Below are 24,965 nucleotides of genomic sequence, written 5' to 3' on the forward strand. Positions count from 1 at the left end.
TTTTGTATCAGTGCATAGGACCATATGCTAAACTGAACTGATTTTCTACTTCTTGGAAATCATGGCTGAATTTCCTACTACAAAGTCTGTAATACTGCTTTATGTATTTTCAGCAGGAGAAATAATATTTGTTCCCCTCTTGGGTTTATGTACAGGTCTTGGTAAATACTGCTTGCTGTTTTTTGATGTTGGTGGCCAAGCTAATCCAGTGTGTCGTATTTGGACCTCTTCGAGTTAGTGAGAGGCAGGTAAGTGATTTATATTCATAACAGCACAAATAGGAGGGCAGTAACACTAGCTGTCTGTGATTTTTTTAAAGATTTAAGATAAATCATTAGTTTTAGATTTAGATTAGATTCCTAGTTCCACCTTTTTCTGACCCTTTGGAACTTTAATCCCATATGATAAACAGAAGTGACTTGGTGTAAGCAGGAATTTACTGTGGTGGATTTTAATTTTAATCTAATTTTAATTAGATGATTCTTAAAGATTGTATTTCAGAGCATGAAAGAAAGAAATTACTCAAGAGATTTTTTTGTATCAAAACAAATTATGAATCTCAGTTTATCTTTTCAAGACATTAGATGACTTTCTCTTTTCTGCTTTTGATTCCCAGGAGCTATATATAGGTAGCATCTGCTGACTAAAATAATTCTTCCCACCTACAGTTTTGGATCCAGTGCATATTTATAGAGAATAGTTTGTCTCTAAAAAGGGTCCTTTTCAGAATTGCCCTTTAAAAAAAGAGCTTACTATTCTATTAGTTAAACACTGGATCCTGTGAGTAGATAAGCAGATACTGTGATTTACTTGTAACTTCTGTTAAATTTTAGGTGTGGCACTGCTTCTTTTACAATGGAGTGTTTTCATAGAGAGGATTCCTAGTTCCACCTTTTGGAACACACCCTTTGGAACTTTAATCCCATATGATAAACAGAAGTGACTTGGTGTAAGCAGGAATTTACTGTGGTGGAAAAGGTGTTGGATTTTGAATCAGTAAAATTCTGACTCTGCCCCTTGCTTCTTCCTGTTTGGTTTTTGGCCAGTCACTTTATTTCTCTGGGGCTCAGTTTCCTCATTTATAAAATGAGGGTCTTAGACTAAATGTTTAGCCTCTAGGGTCCCTTCCAATTCTAAGTCTGTGATTCTGTGAACTGCAGCATTAGTAAATGTGATAACTTTTGGAGAGTCTCCTGGGCTGCCATTTTAGAACTAAAATAGGATTTTGACAAGGATGAACCCCTGGATTCTGAACAGGACTACAGTTATGTTTTTGTTCCCCCTAAAGTCTTTATATTAGAGAGTTAGCACTTGTTGCTAAAGTTCAGGCAGCAAGGTGACCCAGTGGATAGAGTGCCAGGTCTGGAGTCAGAAAGACTCATCTTCCTGAGTTCAAATCCAGCCTGACACTTATTAGCCGTGTGACCCTGGGCAAGGCGCCTAACCCTGTTTGCCTCAGTTTCTTTATTTGTAAAATAAGCTAAAGAAGGAAATGCAAACTACCCTAGTATCTTTTCCAGGAAAACCCCCAAATGCCATCACGAAGAGGCTAGTATTACTGAAATGACTCAATAACAGTAAACCAAAGTGTCAGCCATAGTGGTCTCCCAGGCAGGGCCAGTGGAATACATAGTGTATTATAGACTATAATGGCCATTTTTACACTTATTTTTCTCCCAATAAAAACTTTTGATTTGTTGGACAGAAATTAGTTACATTTAAAAGGAAACTAGGAAGGCTTAGGTAATTTTGTTGTCCACATGGAACTTTAAACTGGCATACTGTTGAACCCATGTATGATACTGCTTTTGTTTTTTGGGTGATACATGAAGAGAATCAGCTAAATCACCCCTTTCCTCTTTCTTCTCCCAAAGATTACTTGTTCTTTTTTTGTGTATTTGAGTCTGATGATGATTTTCATAAGATTGTGACTGTTTAAAAAAAAAAGTGTGACCATAGAGTGTTTTAGGGATAGTCTCTACTATGTAGAATGAATATTGAAAGGATGTATTTGTCATCCAACATTACTTTTATTTTATTTTTTCTATTTTTTAAACATTCATTAAAATTTTTTTGAGTTCCAAATTTTCTACCTTCTTCCTACCCCTCCTCCAGCAACTGAGAAGGCAAGCAATATATCAGTTATACATGTGAAGTCATGCAGAGCATATTTCCACATTAGTCATGTTTCAAAAAAAAAGCCCCCAAACAATAAAAAGCAAAAAACAGAAAGTGAAAAAAGTGTGTTTCAGACTGCACTTAGAGTTCTGCAGTTCTCTCTCAGGAGATATCATTTTTCATCATGGGTCCTTTGGAATTTAATACTTTAGTTATGCATTTGTCACTTCTACACATGTTTTTTAGACTATTAAGAACCATACAGAGAATCTCTCTGTTTGGTTGTCTAAAACATTACCATGTCCTGTGTAAACATGATATATTTGTATAGTATGTTATATGTTATATAACTTATATGTTAACTAGTCTCCCCCTTGATTTTTACAAATGAGGAAACTGAGGCCCAGAGAGAGTAAGTAATTTTCCCATGAATTTGAAACCAGTGAATTAAGAGGGTGTATGAAGAGATAGTATAATAGAATAGAAAAGAGTGTTGAACTTGGGAGTTGGGAAGATCTGGGTTCAAGTCCTACTACCAATATTACAAGTCTTACCTTTCTAAGTCTTTACTTTCCCTATCTATAAAATAGGAATACATGTTATGCATGCCTCACAAGTTTGTCATTTAGTATGATCAGGGGTGTGCTAGAGCTAGATCATACTGCTTATAGGAACTGATTGTTAAATGTTTAGTAGGTGCATTTACACTTTTAAAACTGGCAAACACTACAGATCAGGGCTTGATTTGTTGATTGTCTAGACTTGAGAAAATGGTGGACAAAAATGTAAGTAATGTAGATTAGACTTTATTGTGCATTTTTGAAGAGCCAGTTGTTGAAACATTTATTATTATTACCTTGAGTACCACTCTCATGTTTGACATATTTGGAAACTGAGGTCCAGAGAAGCAGACTGATTTGTGCAAGTTCACACAGCTAGTAGATAGCAGTCAGGACTCAAATACAGGTCTTCTAAATTCAAGTGCACTGTGCTTTCCATCAATTCAGCACACTGTGTTGCCTCAGTAACACTGAATACATCTTAACTTTTTGATAGTCCATTCTGAAAACCTAGTAATCCTATAGTTATTTCTTGAAAAATGAAATGTGCAACCTTTATTTCCCCATCTATTACTAATAAATACATTCATATTTTTTTTAGTCTAGACTTGAGATTTTATTAGAAAACTCCTTCTGCCAATGCAAATCAGCAATAGATATGCAATTTAACATTTTAGAAAAATGAAAACATGAAATTTTGAAATAGTATAATAAGCATTTTTGACATGTTTCAAATACCAAGAATTTTTGGTCATAGTTAGGATGGAGGACCAACATAATCATGCCTTATAACTGGAGTTTCCATATATAGCAAAGTCATTGACAAATACAGGATTAGAACTCAAAACCAGAGTACCTATTTTCTTTATTTTAAATTGCCCAGTGAAAGGATTAATGTGTAATTTTTGCCTATGCCACCCTCCCCCCCTTTTTTCCTTTCCACTATTGATCATCATGCTACCTATTTCTTAGAAATAAATATTTAAACTATTTATTGAAAGGTAATAAGTAGCTAAATGCAGACCTTTTCCCATGTCAGCTGACTTTGGGTATGGAGAAATATCTTGATACGTGGGGTGCTCATGATGGCAGATACTTTTATGAACTTTTTTTTCCATTATATTTTTTCTTCTTAGCACCTAAAGGACAAGTTTTGGAACTTTATCTTCTACAAATTTATTTTCATTTTTGGTGTGCTGAATGTCCAGACAGTGGAAGAGGTGGTGATGTGGTGTCTCTGGTTTGCTGGGCTTGTGTTTCTGCATCTGATGGTGCAGCTATGCAAAGACAGGTTTGAATATGTAAGTTTTCAGAATGGCTTTTTTTTTCTTTTTGGAGGGGCAGTTGGGGTTAAGTGACTTGCCCAAAGTCACATGGCTAGTGTCTGAGGCCAGATTTGAACTTAGGTCCTCCTGACTCCAGGGCCAGTGCTCTATTCACTGTGCCATCTAGCTGCCCCTAGAATGGCATTTCTTTAGTTTAATTACACGGTTTTGGCAGCTTTGAAATGGGGAGTGTGAGTGAGTAGTCAGGCTTCATTTTTATTGTCACTTGCTGGGGTAGATTTTTTTTTGCTGTTTCTCAGTTGATTAGTAGGGATTCTTCAAAGACTCTACCCTTTCCCTTCTGGGCTAGTTCACCCCACAGTGTTCGTTAGAGTTAGTGTAACGTCATAAACTGTTTTAACTATAGTGCCAAGTTATCTTTGCACACGAATTATATTTAAATTAACTAATTTAGAGGTGCATAGTCTTCTGTTTCTCTTCTAGCTCAATCAAAATTTAAAGCTTTAATCAGTCTCTTCTAGCACTTGACGTTTCATGTCTTTCCGGTTGGCTTACTTCTCTAAACCAACTTGGTTAAAGCCTGTTACTGATAGTGTGCACTGTACTCCTGGGCTGAGAATAGGCTATCTTTTTTAGCTATCAGGATCCCTGGAAAAGTAAGGCAGGGCCACTTCCTGTCTTGATCCCAGCTCTACCTCTCAACTTGGGGTGAAAACTTGAATCTGAATTCAGCAACTTCCTTAGATTCTGTCTTAAGAATTTCCCTGAACCAGCCTGTTATGGTCACCTAGCATTATTGACAGTTGCCCCTCAACTAAGTCTTCCTTATCAAACTCTTAGGAATTTAATAAAATTTTATAAAGTCTCTTATTTTTCTAGTTAAACCATCCTCCCATATTCCTAAATACTTGACTAGTTCCCAGTTTCAGCCATCCACCTTAGTCTACCAGACTTGGTCATAGTGAAACCAAATATACAAATAGAACAAAATCTCATGCTGTCCTGGGGTCTGCTTAGTACAACATGATCGATAGCACCAACCTTACTGATGGGGTGAATGGCACAGTGTTTTTGCCAACCTTAAAACACTGTGTAAGTGCTCATTATCGTTCTTCTTGCCATCTGTTATTTCGGTTAAGTTAACCTAATGCATATTGTTAGTGTGCATCAAGGTACATCAGAGGACCACTGTCATCATAGTCCGAGGTAGTCGATGCTCTTTATCTGCAGCACTTGTCACATGTAGTCAGACAGAACTCCTATGATGGAAATTCTCATTTTGATCAAGAAGCTAAGTTTCCTCTGTTCTTTCTCCCTGGGTAAGTTCAGCAATTACTTGACTCTGTCTTTATTCTACTCCAGCTTTCATTTTCTCCTACCACACCAATGAGCAGCCATGTCCGAGTGCTGACTCTTCTGATTGCTATGCTACTCTCCTGTTGTGGATTAGCTGTCGTCTGCTGTGTGACAGGCTACACCCATGGAATGCACACATTGGCCTTCATGGCTGCAGAGGTGAGACTTACACTGGGATTTTGCCCTGGCCCTATGCTTACTTGTGTTAATCTCTATATGTTTTCAAGGGGATTACAGGTATTTACAAAAATGGAAATTGACGCTTATAAACTTCACCCCTTAAGAATTGTAAAGTCAGGGGCGGCCAGGTGGCTCAGCAAGTAAGAGCACTGGCTCCAGTGTCAGGATGACCCGGATCAAATGCGGGCTCAGATACTCAGCACCACACCCAGAAATAACTGGCCGTGTAACCTTGAGCAAGTTACTTAACCCTGATTGCTTTAAAAAAAAAAAAAAGAATTTTAAAGTTAGTGATGGCCATTAACTTTGAAGTAAGCTGTAGTTTGAAATAGTTAACATTAAAAAACATATCTCCTTAAGTACAATGTAAGTTGGGCCCTTCGAAAATTATATAATATGAGATGCAAACTGTGTTGTCATAGAAAAATAACTGAGGGGTACATAATAACAACACCACTTAATAGGACGTTTATAGAGCAATTTGTCAAAGTTTAGCAAGATTTACTATATTATGATTTATGCTAACTTTTTAAAGATACCTTTTTGGTTTGTCTTCATATTTGATGTGGGTATGTTACTTGAGAGAGACATAGAGGTGTAATGAATAGAAGTTTGACTTTGTTATCCAGAGAACCTAGGGTGAAGTTCTTTCTCCAACTAAGCTATGTTATGCTGGACAAATCACTTACCAATCTAGTGTCACATGCAACCCTCTAAGACTATATTTGTCAGACTATATCTTTGCTGAGGTACATCCTTACAGGTAATTTCTACACTGTAAAAACCACAGGTCTGAGGCAAAAAATGTTACTTGAAGACTAAAAGAAAAATAAATCTCATCTTTAGTGATGATAGTGAAACATATTCTAAAATTTCAGGAATGTCAAAGCTCTTACCAAAAAATTATTAATTTGGACTTCATTAATCAGGAATTTGTTGGAATGGGGCTGAAGTTTACTTTTGTTCAGCAATAAAATTGAAAGTAAAATGTTGAATATAATTAGGAAAAGAGTTTTTTTTTTAAGCAATTTGGAGTCTTCCCATATCAATCAATTTGAATTACAGATGTTTTATTGTTAATCTGTTTTCAACTTTTTACTAATTATATGATGGTCAAAATTTGAGTAAAGGATATAATTAATTTTGGTTACATGATTTGATAGTACTATAATATGAATTTTTTTATTTTAACTGTCTTTTATGGCAGTACATTAGAAGCTCCTTTATAAAACTATCTCTAGTATGGATTTGGTGATAGATTATATCATGTCCCTTTGTATATAATAATGTAAAGTACTTATTTCTCACTATATCTGAGAAAGCCTATAATATAAATTTTATTTTTTGGTCCCTAATGCTAGTACTGCAATGGGGTCTTACTCTTTTTTTTTTTTTTAAATAAAGTCAAAATGAACTCATTTTTATTGTATAGATCTTTCTGTAGTATAAAATAGCCACAGGAGATGTGAGATTTCTTCTTTTTTTCCCTAATATTCTTTTGGCTAAAGAGAGGACCACTAATTAGTCCTTCACTAAGGTTCTTTTTTTCCTCTTTTAGGCAGAGAGAATACACTTAAGAATACACTTTTCTTAACATATATTTTTTAAAAATAGAAAATGGCAAGGAAAATTTTGAATTACAGAGTGTTCCCAACTGTTTTGATGACTTTAATAGTGATTTTTAAACTATGTTAAATTTGAATCCTAGTATCCTCAGATGGGTGTGTGTATGTGTTCATGAATACATACATATATATGATAAATACACACAGAAAATATATACATACATAATTAAGTAGGAGTTTTTTTTAAACTACGGAAGATTAGCTATCATGTGATTTTTGGAGGGCTACAGAAATCTTGAAGACTGACTACTAAGGTATGGAGAGATAGCATTTAGATCAGTGGTGGAAATAGCCATAACTAATGAAATCATAGATCTTTTGAATTACTGAAATAACCTTTATTTTAAAAAAATTATTAATATCTTTTATTTTTACTATTGCCTATATTTACCAGAGTATTCCTTCCCTTCCTAGAGTTGTATCCTTTATTATTGATATAAAATGAAACTAGGGGGGGAAATTTAGCAAAATTAACCAACATATCAAAAAAGTCTGATATTCTGTAGTGTTCCTTGCCAGTACTCCCTCAACTTCTGCAAGGAAGGAAGAGAAGAGATGCTTTTTCTTATCTCTTCTTTGCAGGCCATAATTGATCATTATAATTGAAATAACCTTTATAAAGTATGATCATGTTAGCAAGCTATAATTCATTGTTACCTATAAACTTCGGTCAAAAAATAGTGGAAAGGGCTGAGTTTTTTAATCATGAAACACCTGGAAGGGTTCCCAAGAATTTTGGAAACAACTACCTCTACTATAGATAACATTACTGCCATCTGGTGGAATTGACTGTTTCCAGAACTTTGGTTAATAGGATGTGACCCTGAGTTCATAATATCAGGAATAGTATCTACGTGGATGTGATAGTGAAAGTTACTTACATAGCCCTTTACCTGACTCTGAGGTCTTCATAGTGAATGTTTTCATTGATCTATTTTCTCTGCTAAAGAGGAGTCACAAAATGGATGGATTATTAAATCCATAGATAATTCAAAACTTATCTTAATAATTGATTTTAGTAACCAGACATAACCAACCTTTAGCAGGGGCTACTAACTAAATTGACTTGCTTCCTGTTTTCTTCATGGTAGAATTATTAGTGGCTAATGGGTGACCTTTAGGAGACAGGGCAATTAAAGGATCTGATATTCTTGGTATACTTAAAAAATAAATCCAACCCAAAACTCCTTGTTAATTATATCTTGTTTTATATCTGATTGCTAAAGTATGTTCAGCCTGAGTATTCCTGGATTTTATTAGGTAAAAATGTGTATTCTTATTTTTTTTTACAGTCTCTCCTTGTGACAGTAAGGACTGCTCATGTGATTTTACGGTTAGTAAAATCTTTTTACTTGGAGAGATAGATAGGGTATTATTTAGGGTTTGGGAAGGCAGCAGTGCTTGGGAGAGGAACTCCCCAGTGCCAGAAATCTGGGGATTCCAAGGAACAGATCAGTTTGGTAAAAGACCAAGATGCTTGACTCCGATAAGAACGAAGCATGCACCATCCTTTTCCTCCCTTTCCCCCTCCTCCTCCACATTGGTACCATGGAGAGAAAACTATACTTGTCCCCCTTTTAGTTATGGCTTTAGTTTGGAGGATGGGATATTTATATAAATGGGGCAGATATACAAGTTTAAACAAAAATGGGTCCTGACAATTTAAATATTATTTCTTCTTAACAGTTATGTAATTCACCTCTGGGATCTCAATCATGAAGGGACATGGGAAGGAAAGGGCACTTATGTGTATTATACAGATTTTGTTATGGAGCTCACTTTGTTGTCCCTGGACCTTATGCACCATATTCACATGTTGGTATGTAACACCAAAATAAGCATCTAATAACTCAGGATAAGACCTCATTAATAAATTTTAAAATGAAACATATGTAAGGAAATGTAGTGGATCGATGAAAAGATAGTTAAACTGTGATTTCAATGTCTTCCATAAATATACAGTAAACAAAAAAACATTCTGGGATAAATTAGTCTGATGTCTAGTCCATTGAGTCTTTCAGTATATTCCTAGAACATTTTATTATCTCTGCTGTCTAGAGTCATTGGGTAATTTTTGTACATAAAATTGCCTATGTACTACAGTTTGGTTTCTGTAAATTAACAGTAGCTGTATAAATATAGACAAGAATTCCTGTAATGTCCTTTTTTTTATCATTGTGTTTTAATAAAAAGAGTCTATGCTAGTTGCTGATTTAAAAGTTTTGACTGCTTAAATTTTACTTGGATTAAATTTGCAAATAATAAACCAACTTGGTTTAGGAGTGAAATCAGTTGAATCTAGAGTGTAACCTTCAGACATAATTTGAAGATTCCTAATAGCAATTAGATAGCAGTGGCATTATAAAATTTGCTAAAAGTTATTTAGTTACATAGCATAGCAAATTCATGTTGACCTGAAACATGCCACCTCATTTCTTTCGGAATCCTATTATTGATTTCAGGATATAATTTCAGGATATTTTTGTTTTTTATTACTTTTTTTCTGCTTCTTTCTTTAAGCTTTTTGGCAACATCTGGTTGTCCATGGCCAGCTTGGTGATCTTTATGCAGCTACGTTATCTGTTCCATGAGGTACAACGCCGAATCCGTCGCCACAAAAATTACTTGCGTGTTGTTGGAAATATGGAGGCCAGGTAAGTGAGCACAAGTTAACAGTGTTGAAATACAGTCATATTGGATGTTGAATAGTGGTAAGTTCCTTAAAAAATTTGTGTTTTTGAAAGTATTAGTTATACTTTGTTATTAATTTTACTATAATATTAAGATCTTAGGAGAATTCTATACAATTTTTTTTGCTTTTTTTTTTGGAGGGGGGAGGGTAGGACAATTGGGGTTAAGTGACTTGCCCAAGGTCACACGGCTAGTAAGTGTGTCAAGTGTCTGAGACCGGATTTGAACTCAGGTCCTCCTGACTCCAGGGCCAGTATTCTATTCACTGTGCCACCTAGCTGCCCCTCAATTCTATACAGTGTACAAATATTATTTATTAAGTACTTACTTTCATCAGACTACTGCTAAGATACTCCAAAACATAGATCTGATCATGTAACAACCCTACTCAAGACTTTTCAGTAGCTCTTTATTGTCTCTAGGATAAAATAGAAACACTTTTAAGTCAGTTAATGGATCTATTAATGACTACTTGGCTTCAGACTTTCTCTTTATGGAATAGTTGGCACATGACTTAGATCTTAAAAAATAAGTAGTATTTCATTAAGCAGACATGAAGGGGAGAGCATTATAAACATAGGTAACTATGTGAACACAGGGTAGCCCACTTACTTTTCCTGTGATTGTTTATCTTTATTTTTAAGACTTTAAATTTCCCCTCTTTCCTGGGCTAGAAACCTAAAAGGTACCAACAGTAAACATGAATGTTGATATGGTGAAGTTTATGAATATATTTTTCTCAAGTTTGAGTAGGCTATAGAAGAAAGTGGACATGGATTATTTTTAAATTTGTGAAGATTTTCAGCTTTTCATTACTTACTTAGGGTGGGGGCATCATAATGCAATGGAAAGTACACTTGACTTGAAATCAGAAGCCACTCCTTTCAACTCTGGCTTATCCACTTACTGGCTCTGTAGCAAATCTGTGACCTCCTTGGTTCCATTTCTGCAAAATGGGAATGATTACACTTGCCCTGTTTATTTGACATGGTTACTGTGGGGAAGCTATATGAATATTCTTCATAAACTAAAGTATGAGTTGTCATTCTTAACAGCTGTAATATTGTTAAGGGTTGAATAATGCTGAAAGATTGCTTTGAGTTACTGTAATACTTTAGAAGAACAAAATTAATGTTCCTACTTCATTGTTTTATTTTATTTTTTGTTTTTGTTACAGGTTTGCAGTTGCAACTCCTGAAGAACTAGCTGTCAATAATGATGACTGTGCCATCTGCTGGGACTCCATGCAGTCCGCAAGAAAACTGCCCTGCGGACATCTCTTTCACAAGTATGTGTCGAAAGAAAAAATACCAGATATTGGAGCTTAAAGGAACCTCTAGAAATATGTATAGCTAATAGAATGTACAATTTCTATACCTGCAGTAATGTCTGATCTGGGGAGGGAGAGGCTTTCAAGAAGTGTATGTAGATAGGAGACTCTTTTCCACCCCTCAGGCCTTTCCCTTTACACATTCCCTTCTGTCCCAGCATCACTATTAGAGAGTGCTTCAGAGCAATTGCTCTCACTACCTTTTCCAGTTATCATCCCAGGTTTAGCACTTTATTTTTATCGAATAAGAAGTTTCTTTTCAGCACAGTATTTAAACTTTCTATGAACTTGCTAGAAGTAATACAAAGCATGAAAACAAATGCATATTTAGTGAATTGAGGTAAGTTAGGATCAAGATTTCTAAACAGCCCAGAATATAAACTCAATTGTTAGTAGAGTAGTAGAATGCCTTACCTTGGAGATAGACATATGCCTTGGAGAGTTCAGGGTCAGTCCTGCCTAGAATACGCTTGAAAACTTTCTTTGTCTCTATCAGTGTTATTGGTCTTAGATTATAAACTCCTGAAAAACAAGCTGTGCCCATTGAACTCACTTGCTATATGGAATTCAGTTGCTATACTATTTGGTACATTTGATGGTGATGGAAGTAGGGGGTTAGGCTACTTGAACTTGAACTATTGTTGTTGTGTTTATTTGGGGTAGTGTACATTTTAGGAAAGACGTTGACAAGCTAGAATATGTCCAGAAGAGGCACCCAGAATTGTGAGGGGGGGAGCTAGGTACTGTCCCATATGAGACTCAATGACAAGAACTAGGCATATTTAAACTAGAGAAGTGAAGACTTAGGAGAGACAGAGCTGTGTTCAAGTATCTGAAGGGTTGCCATATAGGACAGGCATTAGATTTTGTTCTGCTTGGTCTCAGAGCAAAAACTAGGAACAGAATCAGAATTTAGGAGTTAAGGGGCCTCAACATTCATCTAGTATAACCCACACCCAAGGAAGAAACCTCACTATGGTATACCTGATGGGTGTCATGGATCTCCAGTGCTCTAGGAACCTCTTATGTTTGGACAACTGCTATTGTTAGGATACTTCTTTTTTATTTTGCAATATTTTTTATTTTTATCTAAAATATTTTTATTTTAAAATATTCATGAATCTGTACTTGAAATGGTGTAGATGTTTTTTCCAACAATACAATTCATGGTCCATCTGGGCCTATCTATTGCTGCTCTTGTCTATCTTCCCAGGACTTCACCATGGTGGGAAGGGGATGTGTCTCAGCATTCTGGAGGTCTTCTTCACTTTCTCTTGATGTTGAGAAAAGAATAAGGTGATTTGGGTAGTTAGAAAACATTAACACTAAAGTCAAAGGAAAGGTTTATAGGATCATAGATCTGGAAAAGATCTTAGATAGATCTAGTCCATTAGAGCACTTAGGTTGTCCATTATTTTTTCTTCTTTCTTGCCTTGTGACCAGCCAGTCTTATCTTTTTTCTCATACATTTCTTTGTTGACATCCTTTGTACACTGCTTCTCCACAATAAAACCTTGTTTGTAATGTATGGTGGCCTGTTCAAATTTATCATGTTGCCTTTTGAGTGATCCCAGTTTTCTGTCTAGGACATAACCATCTGCCCTTTTATTCAGATTCATAACCTGGGAACCACTCTTGGTTTTTAAACCCTCTCTCATCTCTCCCTCACATTTAATCAGTTGCTAAATTTTATGGATTCTACCTTCATAAATTCTCTTAAATTCTTTCCCTTTTCTCCATTCACATGGTCATTACTTTATTTCGAGCCCTCATCACCTCTCACCTATATTCTTATAGCAACCTCCTAATTGAATTTCTTGTTTACTCTTTTGCCTTTCTTCAATCCATCTTCTATACAATTGACAAAATAAAATCCCTAAGTCATAGGACTCCCTCCTGTAGCAGCAAGCACCCCAGCATACCCAGGGTGGCTGCCGACGCAGGTTCTTAGATCTGCTTTTCTAAAGGAAAGCAACTCCAAATGGGTTAACAGTCTTGCTTTAATCAATCAAATATATCATTTACCTAGTTCAGAGGAAAAAGGTCAGCACCCCAAACTTCAGAGTATGCAGACAGAAATATTTCAAGCAGACAGGCCTCCAACTGTCCAACCATTACATCCATACCAAATCACAGTTACCAGAGAGGTAACATCAGCATCTGGGTTTTTCAACCCGGGGGCTCTCAGTGGCTGCCCAGAGTCTCATCTGGTCAAATCATACAACACTTCTCAAAGTGAGCCCCAAAACAAAGTCTCACATCAGGGATTATATAGCCTTCTCCTGGGTCAAGAATGTAACAACTCTCTTGACCCTACTGCCCAATCACAAAGCACCAAGGTGTGGGCATTCCTGAAAAACAAGCCTCCCACCACAGGCTCCAGGTGCACTTAACCTAGGGGCAGGGAAGATCTTAAAAATTTACATTCCTGTAACACCTCCCCTGTTCAAAAACCTTCCTTGGTTCTTTACCTTTCTTGTGATATGCTTTTTATGAAATATCAGTTTTTTAATATGACTAAGGCCTTCCAACCTGATTCCAACCTAACTTTTGTACATTTATTTCACATTATTCCTTTTTTATTCACTTTGTCTTTTAGCCAAACTGGCCCATTTTCTCTTGACAGTATTTGCTATTCTGTTTCCTAGAGTGCTTGCACAGTCTGTCTCTCATGCCTGGAATGCACTACTGCCTCACCTCTGTCACTTAAAATCTTTATCTTCTTTCAAGCTTCAGTTTATATGTCATCTCCATGAAATGTAGCCAAGTAGAAGGGTCAGTAAACTATAAAAACTATATAAAAACAGCCTACCTCCTCTGCAAACTAAGAATGATTTTTACATTTAGAAATAAAGTTACATATTAATATATATGTATAATATATAAAAATAATAATAATGTAAAAAACATCCATAGATAATAGGCCACACAAAAAAAAGGTCATGGGCTAAAGGGTCATAATTGGCTGACCCCTGGTCTACTAGATAGAATACTGACTGGACTTAAGAGTCAAGAGAACTAGGTTTAGACAGCAGCTCTGCCACTGACTAGCTTTGTGACCTTTGTCACAAAGTCACTTGACCTTTGTGGACATCAGATTCCCCATCTATAAAATGAGAGTGTGGAACCGTGACATCCAAGATCTCTTGTAGCTTTATGTTCCTGTGAGGACTCCCTTGTTCCTCGCCATTGATGTTTTCTAACTCCTCAAATTACCACATACTGTCTGTATATATCATATCTCCCCCTTCCACTTCAGTAGCTTTTTTAGGATACAGACAGATTCATTTTTGTCTTAGTATTCCCATCACCTGGGACAGTACTTTGTACCTAGTATTTTTATTAAATTTGTTGACTTGAAATATTTACCAAAATTTTATTGAATTCAAGCATGGCAAAAGGTACAAAAGAAGTATTAAAGCACAATACCTGTCCTTGAAAAATATATAGTTGAAAAGAATATAGAAAGTTGCTGGTTGGGTTTTGTTTTGTTTTTTAATATGGAAGAGGTTATTGCAAGTACATGTGTTGATTTATTTTAAGATTGATTTTTAAACAGTTGTCCACCTGTGAATTGACTATGCACTTGGGTTGAGAGGGAGGTTGTTTGATTAAAGGAACTCACGAAAAAAGTTTTGTGTTTTGCTTTTCTTCATGGCTTTCTTCTACAAATTGAGAAAAACTTAGGATTTTTGTCAGACCTAAATATCTACATATTTAGATGCTGATAGAAAGCTAATTGGTTAGGAAAATGATTTTATAAGGCTTATGAGTACCATGGATATTTGAAATGCTATACTTCAAATGGATGAGATATGTAACTAAAATTGTATTTTAATGCTCTTTCTGAAGGTTAGTTACTCTCATCTGTGGACTTCTGGTATACCTAGAGAAAAGGCAGCAGTCGTAAAATAATGACACCTAACATTGTGTTTAGAGGTTATTAAATTGGATGCATATTTGATGTTTCCTACTAAAATAGCTGTGATAGTAATGGCAATTAAAGATTCCCCTGTATTGGCTTGGTTTTCAAATTGATTGTATTAAAACCCAGAGTTTGTTAATCCCACCTGTGGGATGGGCTTGTTGATGTGAAAAGAAAGTCCTGAAGTGGGAGGAGCTGGTGATGTAGATTTGGAGAGACAAGAGAGAGGCGGAAGTTCTTTTTGGAAGCAGCACCTCGTGGAGAGGGAGAGACTAAGAGATTGCTGGTGGCCGCTTTGAATTGCCCTGGACTTTTGAGACCTGCCCCCTGAGCTGCCAAGGACTGAGGAGACATGGCTGTTTTGCTGGTACTTTGTCTGTCTGTTTTGATGTTATTTTGCCAGATTTGTCCACTGGTGAAAGACTGTCCTGTTGAAGAAGTCCTGGAACCTGGCATTTGGTTAAGAAGGCCTGAGACTGTCCTGCAGACAGAGAGTGAATACTGTCCACTGGTGAGGGACAGTACTGAGAGTGAATACTGTCCACTGGTGAGGGACAGTACTGTTGTTGCAGGGGTCTGGAGACTGTCCGGCAGACAGAATGAATACTGTCCACTGGTGAAGGACAGTGCTGTTGTTGCAGGGGTCTGGGAGCCTTTCTGTTGGTTCAGAAGCCCTGAAGAAGGATTTTCTTGTTGTATGTTTACAGAAATCCTGGGAGAGGGCTTTGCTAATGTGTTCAGGGGTTCTAGGACTGTTCTACAGACAGAGGATAAATTCATGAAGGGACTGGCAATGTATCTTATGGCCTTGCTAAGCCTTGTCTCTCCAGGAACTAAGATTGCTGAGAACTTGCCTCGTGTCAAGATGAAGAAAAGACCTCCATTTGGGTATTAAGTGCTGTGTTTAAACTTGATGTAACTCTGGGGTAGATTCAATTGTGATCCAGGGGTAGGGAACTTTTGACCTTTTTGTGTTCTATGGTTGAGCAAATGAATGTATTTTACTTATGTTTGGAAACTAATCTCCATTTGAGAAGAGGGGCTTTGTGGTGGACTTAATTAAGGTATAGCCTAGGGGTGGAGAAGTATTTAGAACAGAGACTTTGTAATTGATTGAATGATTGGAAGGTCCTGGGGTGGGGTAGTACTTGGAGATTATTTAATCACACTTAGTAAATGCTGTATTTTGAATGATGTCATGTTTTGATCTTCTCTGTTCTGGGTTTGTTACTGAATAAAATAGAGAGCACCTATGCTGGTATTTTGAACCTGGGAAGTTGCCTTTGCTTGGTATTACATTACAATAGCATAAATCAGGAATATTAAGGCCATGAAAGGCAGCCTGGGCATAATCAATAGAGGATTGTTCTTCGAATTAAGAAGATTTCTGAGAAATACTGGTAGTGTGACTACAGCAAACCACTTCTCAGTGTCCCACCTCTTAAGATTATAAGGTATAGAAAAATGTTCATTTGCATAAACAGAGTTTTCATCCAAAGAGTTTCTGAAACTGGTGAAATCACAGACTCAGACCTTCCTTTTCCCACCCTTCCCATCCCTACCAAAAAAAAAAATATATGAAGGAGATGTGATAGGTTAGACTTATCTGAGATCAAGGATCTTGCCATAATAATCTTTTTATAATCTGTAATTACCAGGCGTAATATATGCTCAAGAAATTACTTATTAAATTGTTTAATTCATATCCCACTTTATTTTGATAGACATTTCAGAATATCTGAATAGATTGACCTGCTTTCAAATTTAACCCAAGGAAATACCGCAAGAAGAATATCTTATTTACCTTGAACTACAGATATGAAATGGTCATCAATGTAAATTAATATATCAGTCTAGTAGGCTTACCTATTGACTGCTAGATTTTCTTTAAATTTTAGTTTTCCTTGCCCATCTTTCTCTTCAGTTTTTTGTACAGTTGGTCCTTAAAGGTCTGGATCTTGCAATTCCTGTATGGATTAGAAGTTAGAAATTCTTTGTTTAGTACCTTCAGATCTTTAAGGGAAAGATCATAGATCATAAAATGATAGAGTTGTAATTTTAAGCCTTTTCCTTTTACAGATGAGTGAACTGAAGCCAGAGAGATTGTAACTGGCCTAAGGTTAAGTTGGTACTGCATCTTGATAATGGTCTAGGTCTCTTCCTGCTGTAATATGTCATAAGCATTTATCATATATGTAGGCCGCAGTTTTCATGATACTAATAATAGTAATTGACATTACCTTAATGCTTTACACTGACAAAGCACTTTTTAGGCATCTCACTTCATGCAATAACCTGTGCGTTTTACTGATGAAGAAACAGAGGCTCAGAGAAATCAGATTTATTGTGACACAACTAGAGAGTTTGGGGGCAGGCTCTTTACCCTGAGTTTTGCTTATTCAGAGTCTTGTGCTCTTTTCGCAACAGCAGACTTCATCTTTATGCTTGTATTATCTATATCACAGAATTTTGGGGAGGATATGGTAAAACCATTTTTGTGAATTTTAAATACTATATAGAAAAATGAATGAATGAATACTATGTAGGCACTTAAGACACAAAGCAGTATTATAAGACACAATGGCTGCTCTCAGAGGGGTTTCCAACTCATTTGGGAAATAGAATATTTACTTAAAAATCTAATTACAATATAGGTAGCACATAATAAGTGTCACATGTATGAAATAGGCTGCAAAAAAAATATTTTTTATATAGTAGAATTGTAACATGGTGAGGGAAGGACGCAAGGAGGAGATAGACATGAACTGGGCCTTGAAAGCAGGATAGAACTTAGACAAATAGAGAGGAGGAAGGAGAAGACCATTCTAAGTGGAGGGGAAGATAGTATATGTTTCTTTTCTGTGAAAGATTACTAGGTCAGATTGGATGCAGCAAAAGTTTTTTATAAGTAACTAAAAGGTTGAAGAAGTAAGTAGGGAAGGGCCAAGAAAGGTTCTTAAATCCTTGGGATAAAGAGTTTTCATTATATGCTAGAGGTTTTTAAGCAGTATAAGTTGGTTGATGTCCTTTTAGAAAGATTAACTTGTTAGTGGGGAAAAGAACACTACACTGAGAAGCACGGTCATCATTTCCTATGGAAATTTAACCATTGTAGATCACTTCACTTTGGAGGTTAAAAGAGCCTAGAAACTTCTTACCTAGCAGACATTTGATGTTCTTGCCAAATAGGAGGCTCCTGGAAGCCAGCAGCAAAACTAGTTCAGAATATTAACTAATCCATAAAACCTTATGAAGAAGAATGGTCCTGATTTATGAGCAGTATTAGCTCAAAACAATGACAAATAGTAGAAGAAAAAACAAGTTTGCAGAAAACGATGTGAGTTCCAGGTAAGCCAGGTTATTTCAAAAGCATTTAAAGAATAAAAGAGGAAAAAAACATTGAAAACAGACCAAAAAAGGAAATATCTTCCAACCTGTCTGTGATAAACTATTTCCTTCAGGCACAATGGGGCTGCTACATCAGGCCGCTGCTTCCCCATTGGATTGTGAGCCATAGTGCCTGACACATAGGAGGTCCTCAGTAAATGTTTTTTACTTGACATTTGGAGTTGAGATCTTTTTGGATGGAATTGTGAACTGATCCAACCATTTTGGAGAGCAATATGGAATTATGTCCAAGGGGCTATAAAACTGCATGATGATCCAGCAAAGAATTGTCAGTTGAGGGGATACCCATCAATTGGGGTATGGTTGAACAAGTTGTGGTATATGAATGTAATAGAGCACTGTCATGCTATAGGAAATGATGAGCAAGCAGATTTCAGAAAAGTCTGGAAAGACTTACATGAACTGATGCTGATTGAAGTGAGCAGAACCAGGAGAACATTGTGCATAGTAACAGCAACATTGTATAATGATCAGCCATGTTAGACTTAGCTCTTCTCAGCAATATAGTGATCCAAGATAAATATGAAGGACTCATGATGGAAAATGCTATCCATAATCCAGAGAAAGAACCATGGAGTCTGAATGCAGATTGTAGCATATTATTTTCACCAATTTTTTTTTTGTATTTTTCTTTCTTGTGGTTTTCCCCTTTTGTTCTGATTCTTCTTTCACAATATGACTAATGTAGAAATATGTTTAACATGATTAACATATCAGATTGCTTGCTTGCTGTCTTAGAGAGGGAGGGAAAAAAATCTGAAACTCAAAATCTTATAAAAGTGAATGTTGAAAATTATCTTTACTTGTAACTGGAAAAAATAAAATACTTTTAAGTGGAAAAAAATTTTTAAAAAAATTCAAGGGTGTAGATTAGGTAGGCAGTGATTAGAAGGAAAATAGAGTGTGAGGAGTGCTAGGGTTAAAAAGAGAGGCTAAGAAGGACAACAGTGAGAAAAAATAGGATGGAGGGAAATACATAGATAGTAATTATAACTTTGAATGTGTATGGGATAAACTCACCCTTAAAACTGATAGCAGAATGGATTAAAAATTCCAACAATATTTTGCGTACAAGAAACACTTTTAAAAATGAGAACTACACATAGCTTTAAAGTAGAGGTTTGGAATAGAATTTATTATGCTTCAGCTGATGAAAGAAAAAGCAGGGGTAGCAGTCATAATCAAAGACAAAGTTCTGTGGCTAGGTGAAGAGATTAGATGTGATGAGCTTAAAATCAGGCAGAGCTCAGCAGGGGCAGCATGGGAGTTTCAGTTGCAACTAGTTTTTGAAACTTTTGCAGTTTCATGCCTAAAACCACACCTCCAGGTAGCCCCACCTTGGGCTGTTTCCCAGTGAATTATGGGCAATACACCTTAGAAGTTGATATTGAAAGTGCATGTTCCTTTAAGCACTGACCACTCCTTAACTCCTCCCTAATCCCACCCTTACTCACCTAGTTAGCATAATTGACATCTGATTTACTATTGTAACTCTTTATAAACTATACCTATGTCTTCTTTAAGTTTGCAGGTTCCCTAAGACCTCCTGCCCGCTGTATAGCATAGCAATAAACTTTTACAATCCTGACTTAAAAGATTTCTTGGGTCCTATGAATTCATTCCAGACTGCCCACTTAGGGACTCTGGTCATTGGAGCCCCTGTAACACCTATCACCCCCTCTTCACCAGGACAGTAAACTGTCTACAAAGCCTAGGCCAGGGAGAAAACATAAAGTAGTGTGAAGTGGTCAACAGTGTCCAAAGCTGCAGGGGTCAAGGAGGGTAGGTACTGAAAAAAGCCCTTTGGATTTGTCAAGGATCCTTGGTGACTATAGAGAATATAAATACAATAGTTTGGTGGGAGTGAGGGGGTACAGTCTCTGGAAACTCCCTTGAATCTTCCCACTTGATCTGTCATTTGCCTGAGGCTATAATCCCTTCAACTGGCCTTTCATTATCTATGCCCAATTCTTTACCTAGCCTAAACCTCCTTAGTCTGTTATCTTCAGGTTGCCTCCATTCCTTCCCACCCTTGATCCTATCAAACCCCCCTTCCTTCTCTTGGTTCCTGGTCGCCACCCCTACTGGCCACTCCCATCAATATCCTTCCCCCAGACCCCTCCTCCAATCACCCCAGACTATTTGGCTAACCCTAAATTCCTCCCACAGTCTTCCTATATATAAAATACATCTTGTTTCCTTGAAAGTGCTCAGATTAAATTTGGCCTGCTCATGTTAGTGTTAAAAATGTTCAGATTCCTTTAGAGTCTGACCAATATGGCGGATCTTTAATAAACATTGTTTTCCTTTGGCTTGAAAGAAGTTTTGGGTCAAATTCGTTTGGGCAGGACCCACATGTCGCTATTTTGGGGTCCCAGCACCCCTAAACCTCAACAGGAGGTAGCAGGCTTTCTGTAACAAGTAGTGCCTGAGCTGAACTTTGTATAGTGGAAAGAGGACTGGATTTGGAACTGACATGGGCATGTATGTGTTTCAGGAACCCCAATAGCCAGAATCCCTGAAAAGCAGTCTGGAAAGAATTCACAGGACCCCAGCATTCTCTGAGTCGGGATAGTAAAAGTTTATTGTTGTGCTTTACAGTGGGCAAGTTCTTAGGGAACCTGCAACCTTAAAGGGGTAGAGTTAAAGTTTTTATAGGATAATCCTCGGTATAACCTGTGCCAGTTATGCTAACTAGGTGAGTCAGGGTGGGATTAGGGAGGAGTTAAGGAGTAGTTCCTAAAGGAACATGCACTTTTAATATCCTCTGCATAGTCAAATTGCCCAGAATTCACTGGGAAATAGTCTAAGGTGGGGCTGCATGGAGGTGTGGTTTTAGGCTTGAAACATCACTAAGTCAGCTATTGGTCAGGGCTGACTGAGAAGTACATGGTCTGCTACCCATCAATGTCATGTTTGACAATATGGATGTTGGGAACCCAAGCTAATGAGGGATTCAGGATGTGTATTATGGGCTAGGGAGTTACTTATAGATAGTCTAGTGAAGGATTCATAGGCGCAGCTGGTTATTATACTAAGGGGAGGTAAACATTTGTCTGAGGCCTGATCATGAATGGTTGCTAGGCAGAGTACTGACAGGGGGGAAGGGGCAGAGATAATGCTCTGAGGTTAGGGAGATTTGAGGCTAGGGAAAATGTGATTTTACAAACTGAGGCCCTATCTCAGGCACCCAAGCACCCCATCAGAACCAGAAAATCTGGTTTGAAATCCTGGTTTAATCACTTAATAACTAGGTGATGATGGTAGGCGAGCCATTTAACCACTGGGCCTCGGTTTCTGCATCTGAAAAATGAGAGGGCCAGATGATCTCTTCCTTTTTCATCCTTAAATTTGTGACCCTGAGATTCTCAGACAGATGAGGAGGGGGGATACATTGAAGTTGCAGAAAACAAAGATTTGTAAACAGGAGATAGAAGGTCAGTTTTGGATAATAATGATAAGCCAGTTTGATTGGAATGAAAGAAAATAATATGGAATATTTAAAAAGATAGGTTGGGAGGCTAAAAGAATTAAATTCTTTGGCATTAAATTCCACAGGTTTCTATTTACTAGAAGCAACAGCAGGCAACAACTGAGGATTTTTGAGCAGGAAAGTGATTTATATTTTAGTAATGTTAATTTAGCTGTGTAGAAGACAAATTGGAGAGGAGAGACTGGAAGCTGAGAAATTAGTTTTAATGTATAGATTTAGAAGACTCTAAAGAGGTTTAATATTTTCCTGGAGGGCAGGAGGTGTGTGTAAAACACACACATATATCTATAAATCAAAGATACTGTGAGAAAGGGAAGACCACTAACAACTATGGGGAATCAGTGAAGGCTTCCTGTTGGAGGTGGTGTCTGAGCTGAGCTTTGGAAGAGACTTAGGAGTCTATTGAAGTGGAAGGTGAAGAAGGAGTGCATCCCAGGCATGTGCAAAGGCATGGAGGTTGGAGGTGGAACCCCAAATTTGGGAAATAAAAACTAGGTTAATATGTCTAGAAGGCAGAGAATACATGATAGGGATTAATGAATGAGAAATAAGTTTGGGGAAGACCCAGTATAGGCTGGATTCAGATTATGAAGTTCTTTAAACAAGCTAAGGAGTTTGTATTTTATCCAAGCTTCAGTAAGGAATCACTGGAAGTGACATCGTCAGGGTGATGCTCTGGAAGATGATTGAGAAGGGGAGAGAATGGAAAGGGGGAAGACCAATTAGGAGACTGTTGTCCATGTGAGAGGTGTGGTGAGAGCAGTACTAGGGTGATTGGCCCTATGAGCTGTGGAGATAGAATGACTAAGTTTGGATATGGGAGGAGAGGATGTAGAGTGAGAGTTGGGGATGACTCTGAAGTTACTAAATTGAGTGATTGGGAGTATGATAGTGCTGTGGAAAAAACAAGATTTGGAGGAGGGGTGGGTTTAGGGAAAATTTCAATTTAAATTAATTTGTGTCACCTATGTGTTGGGCTCTGATAGATGAGACACAGTTATCCTGCCCTCAAAGAATTTACAAGTACAAAGGTAAGTAAATATAAGATATTTACAAGAGAAATACTAGGCAGTTTCTGCAATTAGGGTACACTGACTACTGAATGAATCAGAAGAGTCCTGTTCTAAGAGCCAATACTTTAGCTAATCTTTTAAGATGTGAACTCAAATTTCCCCAATCCAAAAAACACTAAGTTCCTGCCATACGGCAGGCTATGGAGATACAATTAATACAAAGAAAGACAGTCCCTTCCTTCAAGGAGTTTACAAGCAAGTGGTGGAGACACACAAAAGCAGGCTGGAAAGTGGGGAAGGAGGGGGACAAGGCACTGTACCATCTGTGACTGAAAGTCCAATTTCTGCCCTCCATAAAGGAAGGCTTTAGGAAGAGTTTGGTACTCCACCCTCCTGCCCTCTGGGGTGGGGAGGAGAGGCTGGGGAAGGTGGTATCTATCTAGAGTGTTGGCTGCTTGATGATTAGATTAGAAGTAATGAACTTATCCTGGGAGGGACCTCATATACCTTTGTGAATAAAAGTACAAATAAATAGGCCAATAAAACGGGTAAAACAGGGTTTTAATTCTGGGATTGGTGGTTGTGGGCTCCTAGTAAGAGATGAAACTAGACACAAAATCTGACAGTTGAAACCTAGAGTAGTAATGAATAACACCTTTCAGTTTTTCTTTTTACCCATGGAAAAGGTAAGAAAGCAGTTTGTATAGAGAACGCAAAATAGACATTAATTCCTATTAAATTCTGTATAGGTATTTTTTCTTCTTTTTAAAAATAATACAGATAAATGACAATTTCCCAAAGGTAGGTTGTTTTGCTTGACCCTAATATGGTTCTTATAGAATATTTGAATACTTTAAATGTTCAAATTGGCCTTATTGTGACTTTAATTCCCCCCCCCACACACACAAAGTAACATATTTACCAGAAATTGACCAGTGATGTTCCTACCTTTATACACAGGTGATATAAAGCATTATTGTTGGATAATGGAATGCATTCAGAATAATTTTTGGAGAGGCATTCCTAAGAGTAATTGAGCATATTAATTTTTCTCATGTTTGAATTTTTCCTTAGCTCCTGCCTTCGCTCCTGGCTTGAACAGGATACCTCCTGTCCTACCTGCAGAATGTCTCTCAATATTTCTGACAATAATCGAATCAGAGAAGACCAGCAAGGGGAGAACTTGGATGAGAATTTGGTGCCTGTGGCGGCAGCTGAAGGCCGACCTCGCCTAAACCAGCATAACCACTTCTTCCACTTTGATGGTTAGTTGTTTTTAACCATCAGAGACTGCCCCCAAATCCTTAAACCTAACACAACCAGTCTGATCACAGAACCTTAGATTTTGCCTTATTCTTTGTTGAATTTGTTTAACCTTGGATAGTTTTATAGTATGGTCCTAGATTTAGAAGAGGTAGGAGCCCTGATCACGTATAATCCAGTCACTTAGATTGTACAGAGAAGAAAAGTCCAAAAAAGTTTGAGTGACTTGTCCAAAGTTGTACACTCTGTAAAAAGCAAAGTCCGAATTGGAATCTAGGTTCTCTACCTGCAGATCAAGAAGACTTTTAGTTGAAGGTATTTCTTCTTTATAAAGAAAAAAAAATTAGTATTTTTGTAAATGACTAGATTTGACTTTTAATTGAATTTAATTCTATAAGCAATCTCCTGACCTTTTTAATCCTGCCCTTCACTTTTAAGACAAAAGTTTGGCTTTTAGTCAAATTTCTTGGAAATGTTAGTAAAGGGTAGAGTTACAGAGGTAAAGGAATTTGGACTTCCAAGTCTGTAGGAGAGTATTACATCCATGCCAGCTTGTTTTTTTTTTTTTTTGAAGCAATTGGGGTTAAGTAACTTGCTCAAGGTTATACGGCCAGGTGTTTCTGGGTGGGTGCTAAGTGTCTGAGCCCAGGATTCGATCCCTATGTCATCCCGACACTGGAGCCCTGGAGCCGGTACTCTTACTCGCCTCCATGCCAG

At 37.2% G+C, this 24,965-nt stretch overlaps 1 protein-coding gene across 2 annotated transcripts in view; it reads left to right on the plus strand.

Annotated features, from left to right (window-relative positions):
* AMFR (autocrine motility factor receptor) overlaps window positions 1-24,965 on the plus strand; it is a 56,566-nt gene that overhangs the window by 22,147 nt on the left and 9,454 nt on the right. Inside the window, exons 2-9 of one of the 2 annotated variants that reach the window (XM_069082443.1) lie at window positions 156-248; window positions 3,815-3,979; window positions 5,327-5,479; window positions 8,418-8,458; window positions 8,812-8,944; window positions 9,646-9,779; window positions 10,994-11,104; window positions 24,060-24,250. In XM_069082443.1, the coding sequence (XP_068938544.1) occupies window positions 156-248; window positions 3,815-3,979; window positions 5,327-5,479; window positions 8,418-8,458; window positions 8,812-8,944; window positions 9,646-9,779; window positions 10,994-11,104; window positions 24,060-24,250 (1,021 nt within the window). The remainder of the gene's footprint in view (window positions 1-155; window positions 249-3,814; window positions 3,980-5,326; window positions 5,480-8,417; window positions 8,459-8,811; window positions 8,945-9,645; window positions 9,780-10,993; window positions 11,105-24,059; window positions 24,251-24,965) is intronic. The other variant, XM_069082444.1, reaches the window with a different exon arrangement.

Source organism: Petaurus breviceps, unplaced genomic scaffold, assembly GCF_028583685.1.
Source record: "Petaurus breviceps papuanus isolate PSGF00001 unplaced genomic scaffold, PetGlider_PUasm1.0 166, whole genome shotgun sequence".
In the NCBI taxonomy this organism is placed as follows: domain Eukaryota; kingdom Metazoa; phylum Chordata; class Mammalia; order Diprotodontia; family Petauridae; genus Petaurus; species Petaurus breviceps.